At 53.3% G+C, this 16726-nt stretch overlaps 3 protein-coding genes across 3 annotated transcripts; all 3 read right to left on the bottom strand.

Moving 5' to 3' along the window:
* Positions 1–3833: 3833 nt before the first annotated feature.
* On the bottom strand, positions 3834–6290 carry PG997_003881 (Response regulator receiver rim15p; the record flags this gene model as incomplete). The annotated part of the gene is made up of 1 exon (XM_066808196.1): positions 3834–6290. The coding sequence occupies one exon, from the start codon at positions 6288–6290 to the stop codon at positions 3834–3836; it is 2457 nt and encodes an 818-aa protein (XP_066671814.1).
* Positions 6291–6812: 522 nt separating this feature from the next.
* PG997_003880 (uncharacterized protein) lies at positions 6813–9619 on the bottom strand (the record flags this gene model as incomplete). Its single annotated transcript, XM_066808195.1, has 5 exons — positions 6813–7428; positions 7473–8947; positions 9003–9068; positions 9124–9384; positions 9425–9619. 5 exons carry the CDS (start codon positions 9617–9619, stop codon positions 6813–6815), a joined length of 2613 nt encoding a protein of 870 aa, XP_066671813.1.
* Positions 9620–14739: 5120 nt separating this feature from the next.
* PG997_003879 (Glycerol-3-phosphate (1)-acyltransferase) lies at positions 14740–15648 on the bottom strand (the record flags this gene model as incomplete). The annotated part of the gene is made up of 1 exon (XM_066808194.1): positions 14740–15648. One exon carries the CDS (start codon positions 15646–15648, stop codon positions 14740–14742), a length of 909 nt encoding a protein of 302 aa, XP_066671812.1.
* Positions 15649–16726: the final 1078 nt, after the last annotated feature.

Below are 16726 nucleotides of genomic sequence, written 5' to 3'. Positions count from 1 at the left end.
TAGATTGCTCTATCCGAAGTGGCCTTCGTCGCATACAGGTTGATTATATAATTACTTAATCTATTGTATTTCATACATAATAGAAATGCAACACAAAATCGACGGTTAGAGTAAAACATGCCTAAGCCAAGCTGACCTGAACTATGAACTACCGGCTGGTGTTAGCGACCTTTACAGTTTGACCCGGCGCGACGCAGGTACGACAAAAGTGCCCAACCCAAGAGGATCGATTGATGTTTCCCAGCAACCACATTCGGGCCTTTGGCACGTTTGAAGTCGCCGATATTGGTGCTATCGTTCGCAAGGGGCTTGTTTACCTGGGTAAGCGAGCACTTTGCATGCATATGCCTAGGTAGGCTCTTGCTAGCGGTTTCGAAACATTCCAGAAATTCAGACGGCTAGAGAATCCATGGGAATGGTCTCGCCGTCTCGTCCGACGGAGGTCGGGGCATTGATGGGTGTGCCTTGCTACCAGCCAGTGCAAAAGGTGAAAGAGAGAAACAATCAATGCCTGCCGCTAGGCCAACCCCGTGTTTCAGCTGGTCCCCAATGTAGAACCTCTGAACTATTTTAGACCCGTGCACGTTTGTCGGATTTGGCGCAGACCACCACCTGCACCGCACTTTTTCACTTACAGCAGCAACAATCGGCTTGACGAACACGTCCATTGCCATCTGCCAGGTCAATGGTTCGATACCATGTAACTAAAACATGATCCATGTATGAACCTACATGTGAACGCGGCGCTGGGATGTTCTCTCTCACACACTCTGTCTTTCTCTCGGTCTTTCTCAGTAGGTAGCTGCTCACTAATATGCCAAAACCGCGTACGGAGGGGCACAGAGTCGGGTTCCGCTCCTTTGCCGGTTGCAAAGATGTCTCGACTCCTGGTGGGAGAGAGAAGGAAAGTAAGAGAAGAATAGTCTGGCTGGTTCATGCGATGCTCGAGATATGAAACCCTGGGAGATGCCGTTTACAAACAGAGCCTGAAAAAAAAGGCTGGTTCACGACGGTAGGTAGGTAGCAATCACATCGCAGGGTGCAGTTGCGCAGTCCAATCAGACACAGTCGGCGATGGAGACCAAATTCTCCATCGACTTAAAGGCATGAGGAGAATGCAACCCTCCCTCCGACAGCCTTCCTTGGGGTATCATTTTTATTATGATGAGATGGGGTTATAACAGGTAATCCATGTCTCGGCCTGTCTTCGTTCGTCCCAGTGGAAGACAGAGACACAGAGACACAGAGACACGGCAGTCCAGGTGCCCTGTGAGTCCGGTCTGTTGTATGTAATTCCAAGTACATACTGTGCGATACCAAAGCCCGAGGTTGGGGCATATTGATGACTACTCTGTCGATCGTTGATTATTGATGGTTGAATCATTGGTGACCTAACCGTTTCCTCCTTGTTTCTCCGTGCGGGCAGGATGGTCGCTGCAGCCGACAGATAGTGCATATGTGATTGACTGACTGACCGGGGTGGATGGTGTGGATTGCCAGGCACGCCTCGTGGGCGATCGCGTGTGTGTCTGTGACAGCAGAGAGGGGAGGGAGCGAGAGGGAGAGGGGGAGAGAGGGAAAAGATTGGCGATCGATCGCCTCTCTGTTTTACGGTGGAATACCAACCTTGCCGCATGTCGCATGTAGGCGTGAGCATTTCCAGCCATGGCCCGTCTACGGCGACAATGAAGACCGACTTCAGACGATGGCGGGCAGGCGGGCAGGCGGGCAGGCGGGCAGGCGGGGTGTGTGTCTTTCAAAACTTGACAGCAGCCGGCATGTAACCCAACAACCCCCCATTTAGCCGTCCGGCATCATTGGCACAGGTCGGTGATGATGATGCAGCGTCCTACAGAAGGGGCCACCTCCCGAATCCTACAGTACACACAATAGAATACGACGGCACTCCCTCTCTCTCTCTCTCTCCACTGTAAAGACGCAGGTAAGACGGCCCCCCTGCCGATAATTCTTCGTGAGATCTATCAATGTAACCAACTTGGAGAGAAAAGCAAGAGTAAAAAGAAAAAGAAAATACAAGACCCAGAAATAGCCTACGATGGGGCAGATGCTGCGGACGACCGACGACCGACGACCTGAGACTGCCCCAAACCAAACCCAGATGTCAGCCAGCTTTTGTTTTCTTTCTCTTTTCTTTTGGCGGCCTGCACACCTTCCCGATTCATGCCCCGTGGCCGAGCCTCAACGTCCACGCCTACTGTTTCCAGCAACAGGCTCAGGGCTCCCCCCCCAGGACAAAAGGAATTTGTCTGTGTGGGTAATGTACATATGCATTTACTTACCTACTGTAAGAACAACTTGAGGCGCAGAATGCTTCAAGGCCAAATTGAATCGTCCTGGTAACTTGCCTCATTTAGGTGACCTACTGATATGAGAAGCGAGCAGGGGCGAAGCGAGGAGGGCGGACCAGACTGGCGGGTTGGCCTCTTCTCCCAGATTCTCGGGTGTATTGGAAATTGCGAAAGAGGATGGATGCTGTATGGGGAGGGACTGGCTATCCGTCCTCTCAGTCTCAGTCTCAGGCTCTGAGAGTCCTTCTCGAAGGCCGTTGGAAGAAAAGCAGTTGTAGACCTGCTGGCAATGAAACCTCTCTATGTCATGGTGCTACTAAGTAACAAGGCCTTGCTTCTTCTACTGGCCTCGTCATATTCGCATACTTGTTGATACATTAGGTACATAACATACTTACTTAGGTAGACAGACTCCTCTCACCCTCCCTTGGACCACCCCAGTTCCCCACCGGCCCGATTGAGAGAATCCATCCCATATCCACATCCACACACACACTCACACACCGTCTAGAGCCCCCCAGCTTTTCTGGGGCCAAGAGAGTTGCTCAGTCAAAGAAACGACCTCGACTCGCTCGAAGCATGGCCATCGGAGACATTGCCCGCCGTAGGAAGGTTGCGAAGCCGGCCACTTCCCTCCCAGCCAGCCAGCCCGCCCAGATCATGGGCTAGTCCCTCCGTCGGACGGGCGGACCTCGCTGCAGTAGCGCATCCATTTCTATGGGATCCAAAAGGATTGGCTGGAGACCACGAGACCACGCGGGCACACGGCGGGGACAGCATTCTGTCGCGTGTTTGTTTGTGTTGCCTGAAGGGTTTCGCGCAGGATCAACCTCGAACAACGGCCCGAAAGGGACGAAGAAGAATGAACCTCATTACGTTGGATGGCCAGGCTGCCGGCTACGCATGACGTTGGTCAACAGCGATAGCCCGGCAGTTCTGAACCGAGTTGTGCCTACATGCGTACGTGCGTACATATTTGATGCTGCCGCCCGATAATGTTCTTATATTCATAAATCATGTCTCGGAACTTGCATAATGGCTATCGCTATGGCTATCTCTCAGTTAAAAACGAGTGCTGCTCTCAAGCCACTCAGACCCTACCCAGGCCTCCGTAAAACATATCGCCTTGTCCGATAAAACCTTGTGTGTGAATATTGTTTCTTCGTGAGTGCAACGAAGAAATGGCTGTTGCCGACGGCGCATGCCATCGAGGGAGGACGACAAAGTCCTCCAAAGTGGCAAGTGCCCACGTAGCATGCATTCCCCCGGTTTTTGGCACACCCGGTGCAAGTCTCGTCGTATTTGCCCAATCGGATGTTTCTCCTTACTTCATGAGAAAAATCCTGAACTCCCAAGATCTTTTCATCAAGTACATAAGAAACAGATGCAATCTCAGCAGGACCATGCTGTTCAACGCCTCGCTGGAAATATAAATGGAAAATCGTAAGCTGGCAGTGTGCTCCCGAACACTACCCCTATATCTAGATCACCCGCAGGACCGTATCAGACGACTTGACCGTTGGTCTAGGAGTTGGATCCTTTTTTCTCCTCTTTGTCATCCTCACCCCCCTGCTCCGCCTTCTCCTCACGAGGACTGGTTTTGGATGGTTCGCTGGGGCGTGGAGTTTCGTCAGGGTCGCCGTCATCGTCCATCCGACCAGGTGCCAAAGACTCGGGCGGTGTACGCAGCACCGAGTCGTCAGGCGACCTTGCCTCCCGGACGGGAGATGCGTTCCCTTCTCTCGATGGAGTGGCCACCTGCGTAGTAGTTTCTGGTGTGATGGTGTTATCTGACATCACCGCAACGCTGTCGTGGCTGTTTGCTCTCATCATTTCGATCCCCAGTTTGGAGCTGGGTAAGTTGGGCTTCCCACGGTGGTTGTTGCGTTCCCGGTCCCGACTTGCTCCCAGCTCTTCGTCCTCGTCGTCGGCAGAATCACTGCCTTCTCCTCGCCGTTTTTCCAGGTTCTCTCGCCTAGACCTCAATTTCTCCAGTGAACGCCGCGTCATCGGCACAGTGGACTGTTCCATCTGAGCTGGAGCCGACTGCTGTGACAAGAGCGGGGCGGGCACGTCAGAAGGACCATTAGAGTCGGGCACAGCCTCCTCCTGTGCAATCCCAAGGCCGTCCCAGTCGCCGGTGGTTTTGCGACCCACTACGACAGGAACATCATCGGTTGTGGCAGATTCTGAATCTCCGAACAAGCTCGAGCTGATCGAGTCCTCCCTGCTTGATCCTCTAAAGCTACTACTAGGATGCTGGGCGTAGCCCGAGGAGCCCGAAGTCGGACTGTCTTCCGAACGTAATCTTTCAAGTTTGAGCACCGATGGTATTGACGCTTGGTGATTAGTTGGGGCACCGGCCGCCACTTGGCCAGGAGAAGGCGGCTTCCACTGGCAGAGGTTGGAGAGGACTTCAATCAACTTGGAAGAGCTAATGGGCTTCTCGACGAGCGAATCAAAGTAGTGGGGAGCTTGCAGCTCCTTCAGGTACGCCGTAATGGCTACGATAGGAGTATGGGAATTGACATTCTTAAGTTCGCGCACCATTCGGGCAAGATCCGCACCACTAACCTCGGGAAGTTTGAACTCGGTGAAGATTATGTCGAATTTGATCTCGCTCATGGCATACCGAACGGCTTCCGAGCCAGTGGATGCTGAAATGGTTCTGCAGCGCAGCTTCTCAAGAAGCTTCTCCATGACCATTCGTGATACCGGGTGATCTTCGCAAATCAAGACGTCTAGAGATCGGAATGTCGGGCTGTCGAGGTTGATAGCAGACATCCGCCTTGAACTCTGTCGGCGTCTTTGGACACGAAGCAGGGCATTTGCTTTCTCACCCTCGTTATCGGAAGAAGAAGGTGACATGTCGAACACCTGGCTCCGCCGGTTCCGATGACGAGCAAGCAAGTCAGGCGCCACCGGACTACCCTCTTGAGAGCCAACAGTAAGAGACCTCGACCGAGTCGAAGAATTGCTCGTCTTCCGCGGTGTGTTGAGAGGCTTCTGCGGGGACGACAGGGCTAGTGGTGGTGGAGCGCCCCGACCCTTGATGGGGGAGGGAGCAACAGATATTGCTTTCTGCACAGCAGCGGCCGTTCGCGGAGAGTCAAGAAAGCTGCCAGGCTGCAGTGAACTGGTAGATTGTTGGGAAAGGCTCGATCCATTGCTGGAAGGCTTCCGCCGGCTATCGGGACTTTGGCCGGCGACGAAGGAAACGAGCAACGGCGACGATGGCTGCGAGGCACGGCTTGGAGACGAGCCCGCCTGGCCAACACTTGAAGGCGAAGCAGGCCGATGAGTCGCCTTAGCATTGGACAAGCTTCTCTGTACAGGCATGGAATGGACAGGGCTGCCATCCAGAGTGGGAGCTGGGGAAGTTGGGTTGTTTGACCCACCCGGGCTCCCGCCAGACCGGTGTTGAGCCGCCATGGCCTGGGCTTTCAGCTGCTGAATCACGTCTTTGTTGGCTTTCTCCAGGACCGTAAGATTCTTGAAAGCAAATGTCCCGAAGTCGTCGGATGCCATCGGTTCGCTGAGTCTCCGGCTCTTGAGATCGCGGATATGAGGGGGGATGTGCAATGGCATCAGACCACGCTTAATCGAGTTGACATGAACCTGAGAACGCACACGAGATAGCGCATCGTGTGGCCGATCCGGGTAATCAGGCGTGGGCGCAGAAGGGGGTGTGGCTTGGTCTTCAATCTCTTCTGTGAAGGCCTGTAAGGTAGCGCCGCGAGAGTCGAAATATTCCGTATCCTCCGGGTTCTCGGGCTGGGGCACGAATTGAGCCTCGTCCTGCAGGAGTGTGTCCCAGCCGACGCCTTCAAACCAAGCATGGCTCCTGATCTCTTCCCCGCCCGAGGCGAATTTTTCGTCTCGATTGGAGCCAAGACGTTGTCGAGGGTCCATACAAAGTAACTTGTTGATCAGGTCTTTCGCTTCTGGGGAGACGTCGAAATCGGCCTCATCCGGCCACATTATTTTACGTGCAAGGATATTCTCAAAAACATGCTCTGCCTCGCTGGCGTGGAACGGGGAATCCCGTAAAGGAACTCAAACAAAATACAGCCGACTGACCACCAATCACTGGTTTCATCCTGTCTCTCGCCGTTGATGGTTTCCGGGGCGAGATAATCCGGAGTGCCGACAAATCGTCTATTCGTGTCCTCGGGGTCGAACAGGGCCATAGGCGGGGGCATCATACCTGATTGCGGCGGCGTATTGCGGTGGTGCTCGCTATTGTGAGAAGTCACTGGCTGCAAGGTTGGGAGATCCGGAGACGCGACACTCGCACAATCGCTCATTTCGTCATGCGGAGATCTGACGCTTGATTGCGACAGCCTCGAATGTGCCGCCTGGATTGTGTGATTGTCATTCAGCGAGAAGTTATTCATCATGTGAGTCAATGTTTCGCTGCCACCACTGTCGCTACGCTGGCCCGAGATGCGACGGGGCTCCTGTTGAAAGGACCCTAGACTGAAGTATGATGGTTGACCGAGGTTAGCCCCCATATCTGAAGGGGGTCATTTGAGGCGTAGTGCCAGGTGAGTGGTGCGGAGCGTATAAATCCATCGATGCAGATCTCGACGAAGCTATCGAAGTAGATCGAGCGAAGGGTCCAGATTTCAACAAATCAGGAGTTTGTTCTGGGTTGCTGCAGTTCAATGCTCGCTTCTGTCGCCCAATGAGACCCATCCGCGACAGTCCAAAATCCGTCAGCTTCAGGTGTCCCTTTTGGTCGATCAGTAGATTGTCGGGTTTCAAATCACGATGGATGATGCCCCGGTCATGAAGATGCTCGACCCCGAGTATTACTTCCCCAAGGTACTTCTTCACCCAATCCTCGGGAAGCCCTCCAAGCACCTTGATAAGGGAGGCACAGTCGCCACCGTTGAGGTACTCCATGACAAGGTAAAGGTAGTCTTTGCTCGAGAACGTCCAATAAAGCTTTGCAACGAACTCGCTTTCCCCTTGCCACATCATGATAGCGCGTTCGGCCTTGACATTGGTGACCTGGTTCTTGGCTACCATGTCGGCCTTCTTTAAAACCTTGATGGCAAAATATTCGCCGGTCGACTTCTTTTTAGACAGATAAACACTGCCAAAGGCGCCTTTACTTATCGGTTTAATGATTTCGAAATCTTTGATAGAAGGGGGTACCGCACGAGCCTGGGGGCAGCGTTGGCGGGGTTCAACCGAGGTGAAGGAGGATGTCGGTTGATAAATTCGGGGAAAGCAGCAGAAGACTGTCTGCGGTGATGATGCGGCACCGATGCCGGAGAACCAAATTCACTATGGGGTAACATAGGAGAGGCCTCCGGTGAAACGATGCTGTCTTGCGAGTGCTGGAAACTCCTGGGCTTGAGAATACGCAGAGGAGACGATGGCGGGGCATTTCGGCTCGGTGATTCCTGGCGGTGAGGTGATGACGCGCCCGGTATTATGAGGCTTCTCCTTTGTTGTTGCCGTGAGCTTGTAGCACGCCGTAGCCCACCAAACTCAGAGATGGGAGAATCGGTCCGGGGTGGGCGGGACATAACCGAGGAGGATCTCACGCTTCCCTCGCTTTCTCCCGCATCGCTCTCAAACATGAGGGATTCGCGGCGAGATTCTCGGGTCTGGCCAGCGACGCTCAGCCCACCGCGCAGGGATCTTGGCGTCGAGCATTCCCTCGGACTACTTGACCTAGTGGATCCAATGATGGAGGACGGACGCGGTCTGTCGCCAGGTTCTCCGAGGTCTGTATTCTTTAAAGCCAGAACTAACGAGGAAGGCGCCTCAAACGACCCGGGGAATATGGGTTCTTCCGTTGCAGCTGGTGTAACTTCGGATTCTTCTGATAAATCTTCGCCTTCGGTCGAGTCACTCAGGCGTCCGGCGGCGATTCGGGCAGCTTTGCGCATGGCCTCATCGATGCAATCCTGCACAAGAACTGCAAATTCGACCCGAATTCGTTCCGTGTACTCAAGGATTCTGCGGTATCGAAATACGGCCTCGACCTTTTCCTTTGCGACTCTTTCGGTATCTGCACAGAGAAGCGCTAGCCCCTGTTCTTGTTCTAGGGTATTTGACCCAGGAGACTGCCACTGGAGTACTTGGGAAATGCGGGATTCTGACTGGGGCGATTGTGTCCGAAACTCGCCAGAGCCTTGTGACCCTGACTCTTTGATAGCCGGTGTGCTAACTTCTATGGAAGTATCACACAGGTCGAGTAGGAGTTCAACGATTCGTGCTTGTGGTCGGCGGACGGCAAACGACCGAGAGCGATGGTGGCCAATTGTACCCGAGCGATCCCGCGATGAAGCCGCGGGCGATGACGTTCCCGGGGATGAAGTCGTCGAGGTGGGACCAATGGACAGGCCCTTATATTCAGCAACGGGCAGAGTAGCTTGCTGCTCGCCCGACAATGGCCGCGCTTTACGAGCCTCGAGGGCGTCAAGCACTTTGACGATTGAGTGGCGATGCTCAACGAGGTTCTCCTGGGCCATCTGAACGTCCATCTCGGCCCGGTGCTCCTGAAGGCAAAAGATCGGTATGTTTTTCGAACCACCATGGTGGAATTTGGCGCTCGCAAATACGACAGAGGACAGGCAACGGTGGTGGGTGGTTTTCAGGATCATCGTCCCCAGACTCCGCTAGCCTGGTCAAATAGCTTGCCAGCACTTCGGCACCAGAGCCTAGGGAATCTACTATAAGCGGAGGAAGATCGATCTTGACTTCTCGGGGTGCGATCCATGGCCGTATCATCCACATAGTCTAGGAACATGTTAGTTGTGATATCGCAGTAAAATATGTCTACCCCACGGCTTACATGGCTCTCCCCGCCCGTAGCACGGTCATAGACCATGATACCTTGAGCTTCCAGTTCCACAGTTGCCGGTTCATTCTCGCTATTCTCTGGTTCACCAAGCTCGTTGACTGTAATCAGTTTGGACAAGGGCCCTAGGTAGACGGTAAAGCGTATGAAATGGCTCCGTGAGTCGTCTTGCTTCATGTAGGCGATGGCATCGGCAAAGACACCTTTATCATCGCCAATAATGAGGTCGGCGATGGGAGTGCCTTCCGAGCGTGTCTGTTTGAGTGCCTATGACATCAACCCACGAAGGGCTGACCCAGCGTATGGTGCCGTCGAGATTAAGGTCTACTATGACATTGAGAGTCTGCTCTGCCGCTTCTCGAAGCTCTTCCCTTTCTTCTCTTATACCCTCGCTCAGCGTCCGCTCCATAGCACTGCCGGCAGCTTCTGCCCGCCGCAGCGAGCTCACTGCTGGCGGGGCCAGCCTGTCAGGGTCTTGGACTCGATCCATGGTTGCGGCCCCAAGGATGACGGCAGCATCGGAGGAAGGTGGGTATTGGTATAGTTTGGATTGTTAGGTGCCTCGGGGGCTGCCAGTCGGGTTGCCGTTAGGGGAGGGATGTTGTATTCGGTGGATCGACCGGCGGGCGTTGCAAGTACGTGAATGGCCAGTAACGACGTCCTGGCATAAAGCCAGAGCTACAAACTTGCAGAAACCCGAGGCATGTCGGTAATGCGGCGGCAATGGCGAGGAAGAGGCTCAGATCAGGCCACCGGATCGAACAACAGAGTATGTGGTTCGATGGTCAAAGGTCTATAACTTGCAGGATTGTTCCCGAACAGGTCAATGGGCAAGGGCGCGCAGGCAGGCAGGCCAACGAGGGAGCCAAGCTCAAAAAGGGCGAAAGAAAGTGCTGCCGGTTTGGGTGGTTTGGAGAAGTAGTACAATGCCGCCACAGAGAATCGTATGCGCCTGGAGTTTGAGGTGGTTGGAAGCAGGCCCACGTTTATTGTGGTGTTGTGTTGACGGCAGTGGGAGGAATTGAGCGACGGGACGTTCCAAAGGGACTGTCTCTCGCTCGCTCGCTCGGTTATGCTATGTGTGGGCAAAGGTGCAAGGACTACTAGCAGTAAGTAGGCAAAGATGGGCAGATCAAGTACAGTTACAGTACAATGGCAGAGGCAGGTAGGGTAGGTTGGTGATCAATGCCTCGTCTTGGAACGAGCATGCAGAGAGAGTTAGGAACAGTCTGATCGCGGGAGATGGCCAAAGGTTAAAAAGAAAATGTAGAAACTTTGCTCTGCATCCCGCGTGTCTGGTGGTGCTTTTGGTGTCTGTTTGGTGTTTTCCCCGTCCCAGTGTCCCAGCGTCCCAGTCCCAGTCCCAAGCTCCGGCTGGGCTGCTGCTCTGCTTTCCTGCCTGTGCTTTCTAATAAGGCCCTGCCTGTCCTGCCATTGATCCATGCCTGGCGCTGCTCTGAACGACACCACCCCCTGCTAGGCATGCTGCTGCTGCTGCTGCCGCTGCTGCTCTGGTCTCCACCAGAGGATCCCTGGTCCCAGCCTAATAGGTACCTAGTGCCTGTTGATTGGGCTATTAGTGATCGGCTCTCTGGCTCGTCTTCACGCTTCAATACAACACAGCACACGCAAAAGCTTAGGTCCCTACCTGCACTGGGCACACACTCACACTCACGCACTCGCTCGCTCACTAGCCAACCTACCTCGCCCGTTATCAATCACCCAGGTTCTTCTATATGTATGTACATCATATGCATCCGTCTATCTGTCGCCTGCCTCATGATATAGCATGGAAAGTGTAAGCTTACTCCGTGGAGGTCAACCTGCATAGGATGATCACGAATGTTTCTGATGCGCTCTTACCCACTCCCGCCATGAAACACAAATCCCAATGGCTGCCGACGTGCGTCAAGACCACTGAGACCTGAAATCATGTGGTGAGCAGCGGTAGTGCAGCCCGTTAAGTAACGTGAAGAGCTAACCTGCCTGCCCTGCTGCCCTTCTTCCATGTTACGTATTCGTGCTAAAAAGGCCAACTCCACAAGTGAGCATGTGTGATGCAAACAGCGCGCCGAATCCCCACCCCTGGCAGCTTCTCTCGTCTGCAGGTGGTAGTGGTACTGTACTGTCCCAGCCTGTGTAGGCCTAGACAGATCAATTGGCCTACCTACAATCGGACAGCAGCCCCTGCTGTAAACTGCTGCGTGCTAGGCGATATTGAGACGGGCAACCCAAAGTGGGCTTTTCGTGTTAGGCTAGGTTGTGAGGCAAGTGCACTGCATTGCTCCCTCTAAAATGAGCGGCTCATAATATGCTTGAGCTTCCTCTGATATAGATGTTGATGGAGGGATGCGTGACTCAATGCAAGATATGGTATTCCATCGCCCGGAGTAACGAGCTTCTGTCCCGTCTAGTCCGACTTGTCATCCCTGATTCTGATTGGGCCCAGCGAATGAAAAGGAATGCGAAAGTTCGTTCATTAATATGCCACGCATCCATATGTACGGTTGCTGTCGAGCTTCCCATGTGTCTTGGTGTCTTGAACTTCCAAACTTTGCCTATAGGATACAGCCTGCGCAGTATGGCCTGTTGCTGCTGCCCGTCCCAGCAACATGTCTACATGTACATACCTATGCTCAGGTATGCACGTAGTATATAAAGGTCACGCCTATAAATGGCACGCGCTGTCGCTTGGCATCAGTTGAAGATGCCGCATTATTGCTTCGTCTCCCGCCTACATAATGACCTCATGTACATCCTTTCCTTACTGCCAGCCGACGTATTTTTTTAATTTTTTATTTTTGCTTCTTCTTCTTTTTGGCATGGGCGGGCTACGGCTACACACGATCCTCCAGCAGCGATCAGGTAGAATTGGAGCAGCGGGTCTAGTGTCCCCTAGCATTATTGATTATGCGCACCAGGAATCGAAATCAATGGATAGATCTTGCGAATACGTACGTTAACGTTGATATGGCGGCCGCTAACACTCTAGTCCTTCCACGTGATCGTGTAAAAAGATCGTGCAGAGAAAGCTGCTGCTGCTGAACGCGTGAGGGGAGGAAACGGTCGGCGCTGCGGCAGGGGTGGTTGGCCCAATGGGAATCCCGTCCAGATTCCCCAATCCACTTGACGCGGTGGGTGGGGTCATTTGTTTATGGTGGGTGTGTACAGGAAGTAGGTAAGTTGGTTGCTGCTTTCTGCTCGAGAAGGAAAAAAAAAAGGTTGTGCGGCAGTGTATGTAGGTAGGTATGTAATGTGATGGATGCGGTTGCAGGAGGACACTGTATCCGAGTAAGTATGGAGGTAGGTAAGATGTACCTAGGCACATTCTGTAGGTGGGCACATGAGGAACAGAGCTACTCGTCTATTGTTGCTACATGCGATATGTCGGCTTCATCAGCTGTATTCGCCTCGCCCCCTCCCCCAGTCGGCTGTCCCGTCCCATCTTACGCCTACAAGCATCGATATATCCATCGTGTACGAGAACTGTCTGGGGGAACAGCTCGCGGAGGAGAGACGGAGAGACGGAGAGAGGTCGGGTCGGAAGAGCCGGTGAAGTGGGCAACAGCAGGATTGGCCCAGTGACATGTCGCACTCCCCCACTGTCCAAATGTTTCTCCTTCCCTTCCAAACCAAGATTTGTCTAGGCCAAGTATAAGAACGTGCCCCCTTCAGGGGAGGCGAGAAGCACAAGAGGGTTTCCTACGTGGCAGCCCAGCGTGGGTCGGATCTCCAACTTTCCAGGGTGTGACCTGACTCTGCTTGCTGATGGAATTGCCGATGCTGCAGCTGCTGGGCAAGGGTGCCCTTTCGAGCTTGAACTGAACCAAACTGAATGAACCTCGTTCCCATGCCAATTCGCTGTTGTGAATATAACACGCCTTCTATAGCACACACACTCACGCATCCTCTAGTCGCCAATGGTTGCTCGCTCCGATCAGAGTGCACGTAACATACTGACATCAGCTGGAGGCAGAAATCGGGCGGTTCTGTTCCAAAATCGGTGACCTAGGCGACGTAGGACGTAAATTGACCCGAGCTGACGATCTGGTTTCATCTCATATTCATACCTCTACCAGTCAGTACACGCTGCCTTTCCCGAGCATGCGAAAGCCTCCTCGGCTAAAAATACCTACTATCATTTGACAATGCTAGCTGATTATGTATAGACATACCAAGTAAACGACACTACAGCAACACAGCAGCCGCGCTCGTCGAACAAGGCGGTTTCGAGCCGTTGCGCCAACCCACCGTTGGCACCCCCTCCCCGCTAGCAAGTGTTCTTTCGGGAGTGACACGATTGGTAATGGCCTTCGTCAGATGCAGAACCTATGTATAACCTATTTTCAGATCGACCTTCCAGGATACTGATCTGTCTCTCCAGTTTCGTTCCACATGTATCAAAACGACGAGTGAGCACCAATCACTGTGAAAAGCCTCCCTCGTCCGAGCTGCCCAGTGGTTGTGTACGTACCGTAACCCATGGTAGAGGTAGGTACAAATTTCTTGAGTCTATAAGATGATGATGGTAAATATGTAGTCCCAAGCAACGAGGCCTCGCTTACCCATCTTATACATTACGCACCCTACCAGTCATGCGTGGACTAGTGCTGGTCTGGTGGGCTTGGGATAGTACGAGAAGCAACAGATCATGGTGGCCTTCCGGAAACCCCTGCACGAGTAAGAAACGACCTGGTCGCATATCACAAGTATCAAACAGCCGGGGAGTTGCCGCGCAACGACTCCGGTCATTATGCCCACCAAACGACGTGCTACTGCGATCCTACGAAGACCTGTTTAGCTCGGTCAGATGAGGAACACCCAGGTGAACTTTGTCAATAGACACGCAACTGGTATCTCGCCTTGCATTAGTGATGGCTGCACATGATGTATTTGCTGCCGTATCCTGGACACCGCCAACCAATCCCAGCATCGCAGGTTGCCCCTCGCATCCCGAGCCTTTCCATGGACAACCGACCGATAAACAAACCCAGACACATACACGCAACCCTTTGTCAGCCGGGTCTGCAGCCGGTCTGACGGTAAGATATATTACCGACCCCCATCTGAAGCATTTCGAAATGGCCCTGGGGTTTTCTTATATATGCAGGCGTGAACAAGCCGGACAAGTCGGTACGGCACAGCCGCTTCTTAGGCCCCGGGATAACGTATAGGTCAAGCCATGAAGAGGAGTGATACTATGTGAAATGCACCATGCGGGCGTCGAACGATGCCTACTCCAGCACTCGCCGGCTATCGTTTGATTGTGAGGCCACTTTCTCCAGCAGCCAGGGGCTCTCCCGGAGCACTAGCCAATCGCGACCGTATGTAACAGATCAAGCAATTGGATGCGCCTGTTTACCCGCAGTAGACATTTCTGGAAGTCCTACTGCGTGAACTGTGTAGTTACACAGCGACGAACGGATTCCAGCAGGAAGCTCTGTGGGGTCATGCGACAGACCTGGCCGGGAATTTGTCGAGTTTAGACAAACCAGTTTGCCAATGCCGGATGAAACGTGATAACTTTCTTCTGCCACGCTAGTTTGTACTCGAGCATCGGGGGCTCTCTTTGGGGTGGCAGTCTTCGTGCGAGGACGCTGCAGCCATGGTTCACTTGGACCACTCAAGTCGTTGCCGTTCTAACCAATTGCCCTTCTCGATCCACCGCTGCTCTATCCATTTAACAAGCTCTTCGTCCGTATGGGGTAGCTCCTCGAGTGGAAACCGTCGTGCGTGGACTGCAAACTTGTAACCGCCCCCCTCGGAGATGCTGGGGAGGCTCAAGGTTTCCCATATGTTCGGTGCCTCGTGGAATTCGTTTCCGCGTTGATAGGCAATTGTGAGGTCATATACGGCTTTGACGTGCGGCGCTTTTCTCAGATGCTGCACAGTGGTGACGAACCCTTTTGTTCGGGGGTATAGAAGATGCTGAGGCAAAGGCCGGTCGTTCTCTTCACACCAGATCTTCGCCTCGACGTATTTCTGTTTCGTGAATCGAGTAGCTTCGCTGAAGCTGATTAGCCAGGTCGGCCACTTCCTCCCAACGATTCCGCCGAAGACTCTGCTGAGTTCTCCTTGGTCCCTCATCCAATTCCTGGTGACCATGGGCATGCCGATGGCCCATATGCCCCAGCCGAGAAATGGTACCGCCCGAAGCTGGATCTTGGCAAACCATCGGCATCTCCCGAGCATCTCTGCTTCCATTGCTAACTTCTGGATCATGTAGAAGTCGGTCCAGGACACATGGTTGCAGATCACGATGGCTGATTCCCCGCTGGGCAAGCGGTCGCCCGAAACAGCAATCTCTGCGCCATTGATGCCCTCAAAGATGGCCTGAACCCAAGCCCATACAGAATAGGCGATGCGGGAAGACAGCTCGTAGACGAAGTCGGGAGCGAACGCTTTGATGGGCAGTAGCAGGCAGAGAACCAGGTCTGCCGCTCCCAAATAGAGCACCCATGGGAACACGATGAGGGCGCCTCTCAGGTGCGAGAGCAAGCCTCCAAACTTGGCGGCCATCTGGGTAAAGTATATATCGAATTGTCGCTGGCCTTCTGACAAAGATGAACGAGCGAGGGCCCGGGGAGGTCCTTGAATATTTTGCTTGGGATGCGTGCTCTACTTGTACTCGTAGGATGACAGCTGTGCCCAAAGGCCAGGGAGGAGGTTCGTTGATGTGCAGCAGCAGTTCCGGCCCCGCTTCAGACAGTGTATCAGCCAGTCTGGGCTGGTGCTCATGAGTTTACTAGCCTGCGGTATGAGCCCACCGAGCAGTGACCGAGCCTCGGAACTGTTGGGCGGTTAGCCCCAGGCCAGACAGAAAGGTCCTCGGTCCAAGTGGAATGGCTCTGGAGTGTATTGCTGCTGCCTACATTGCCTTTTTGTTCCTCATTCGGTGGCGGGACGAGAAAGTATCGCCATCTTGAGCCGACTGTCATCTGTCAGCGAGACCCGTGATACTTTGCTTAGCGTGTTTTGCATCGAGGAGGGACCCACCGGCCGGGCCGTACATTCACGTTGTTTGTTAGGGCAAGTAATTCGAGATAGTCCATTCGACCTGAACATTAGACTATGTAGGTGCGCACATCCACGACGTAGGTGGAAAGATAACCTGGGAGGCTGCTATGGTCCTATGCAGGCTGGCAGGTGCATATGAATCGTGTATGCAGGCCAACTTCGCATGATAGAAGCCATCCCTATGTCCGACATATATGACATATATGTATGCCTTGGCCGTTGCCGGGTTGCTTGTGTGTCTTGAAACCACATGGGAGTTTGTGAAACACGTTCTTAATCCTATCAACTTCGTCCGTCCTTCTTTCAACTACCTACCTACCTACCTACCTACCAGCCTACATACTTCACAACATAGGTAAACACAGATCGACTGTGACGGATAATGACCGTCACCCTCCCAGTGCCAATAAATCACGTAATACCTACAACAACACATCAAATATCACCACCCGAGATTTGGTCGGCATCTCCTACCGCAGAAGTACCGGTGTATAATCCTGTGACAGATTGAATCATAGATAGACGCACTACTGTCTTGGCGGGTATTTTCCAGAATTTCCCATACCGGACAAGATACCTG

The sequence above is a fragment of the Apiospora hydei genome (assembly GCF_038363865.1).
Source record: "Apiospora hydei strain CBS 114990 chromosome Unknown utg000004l_segment0_segment0, whole genome shotgun sequence".
Taxonomy (NCBI): domain Eukaryota; kingdom Fungi; phylum Ascomycota; class Sordariomycetes; order Amphisphaeriales; family Apiosporaceae; genus Apiospora; species Apiospora hydei.
Note: the sequence above shows the minus strand (reverse complement) of the source record. Positions and strands in the feature narration are given on the sequence as shown.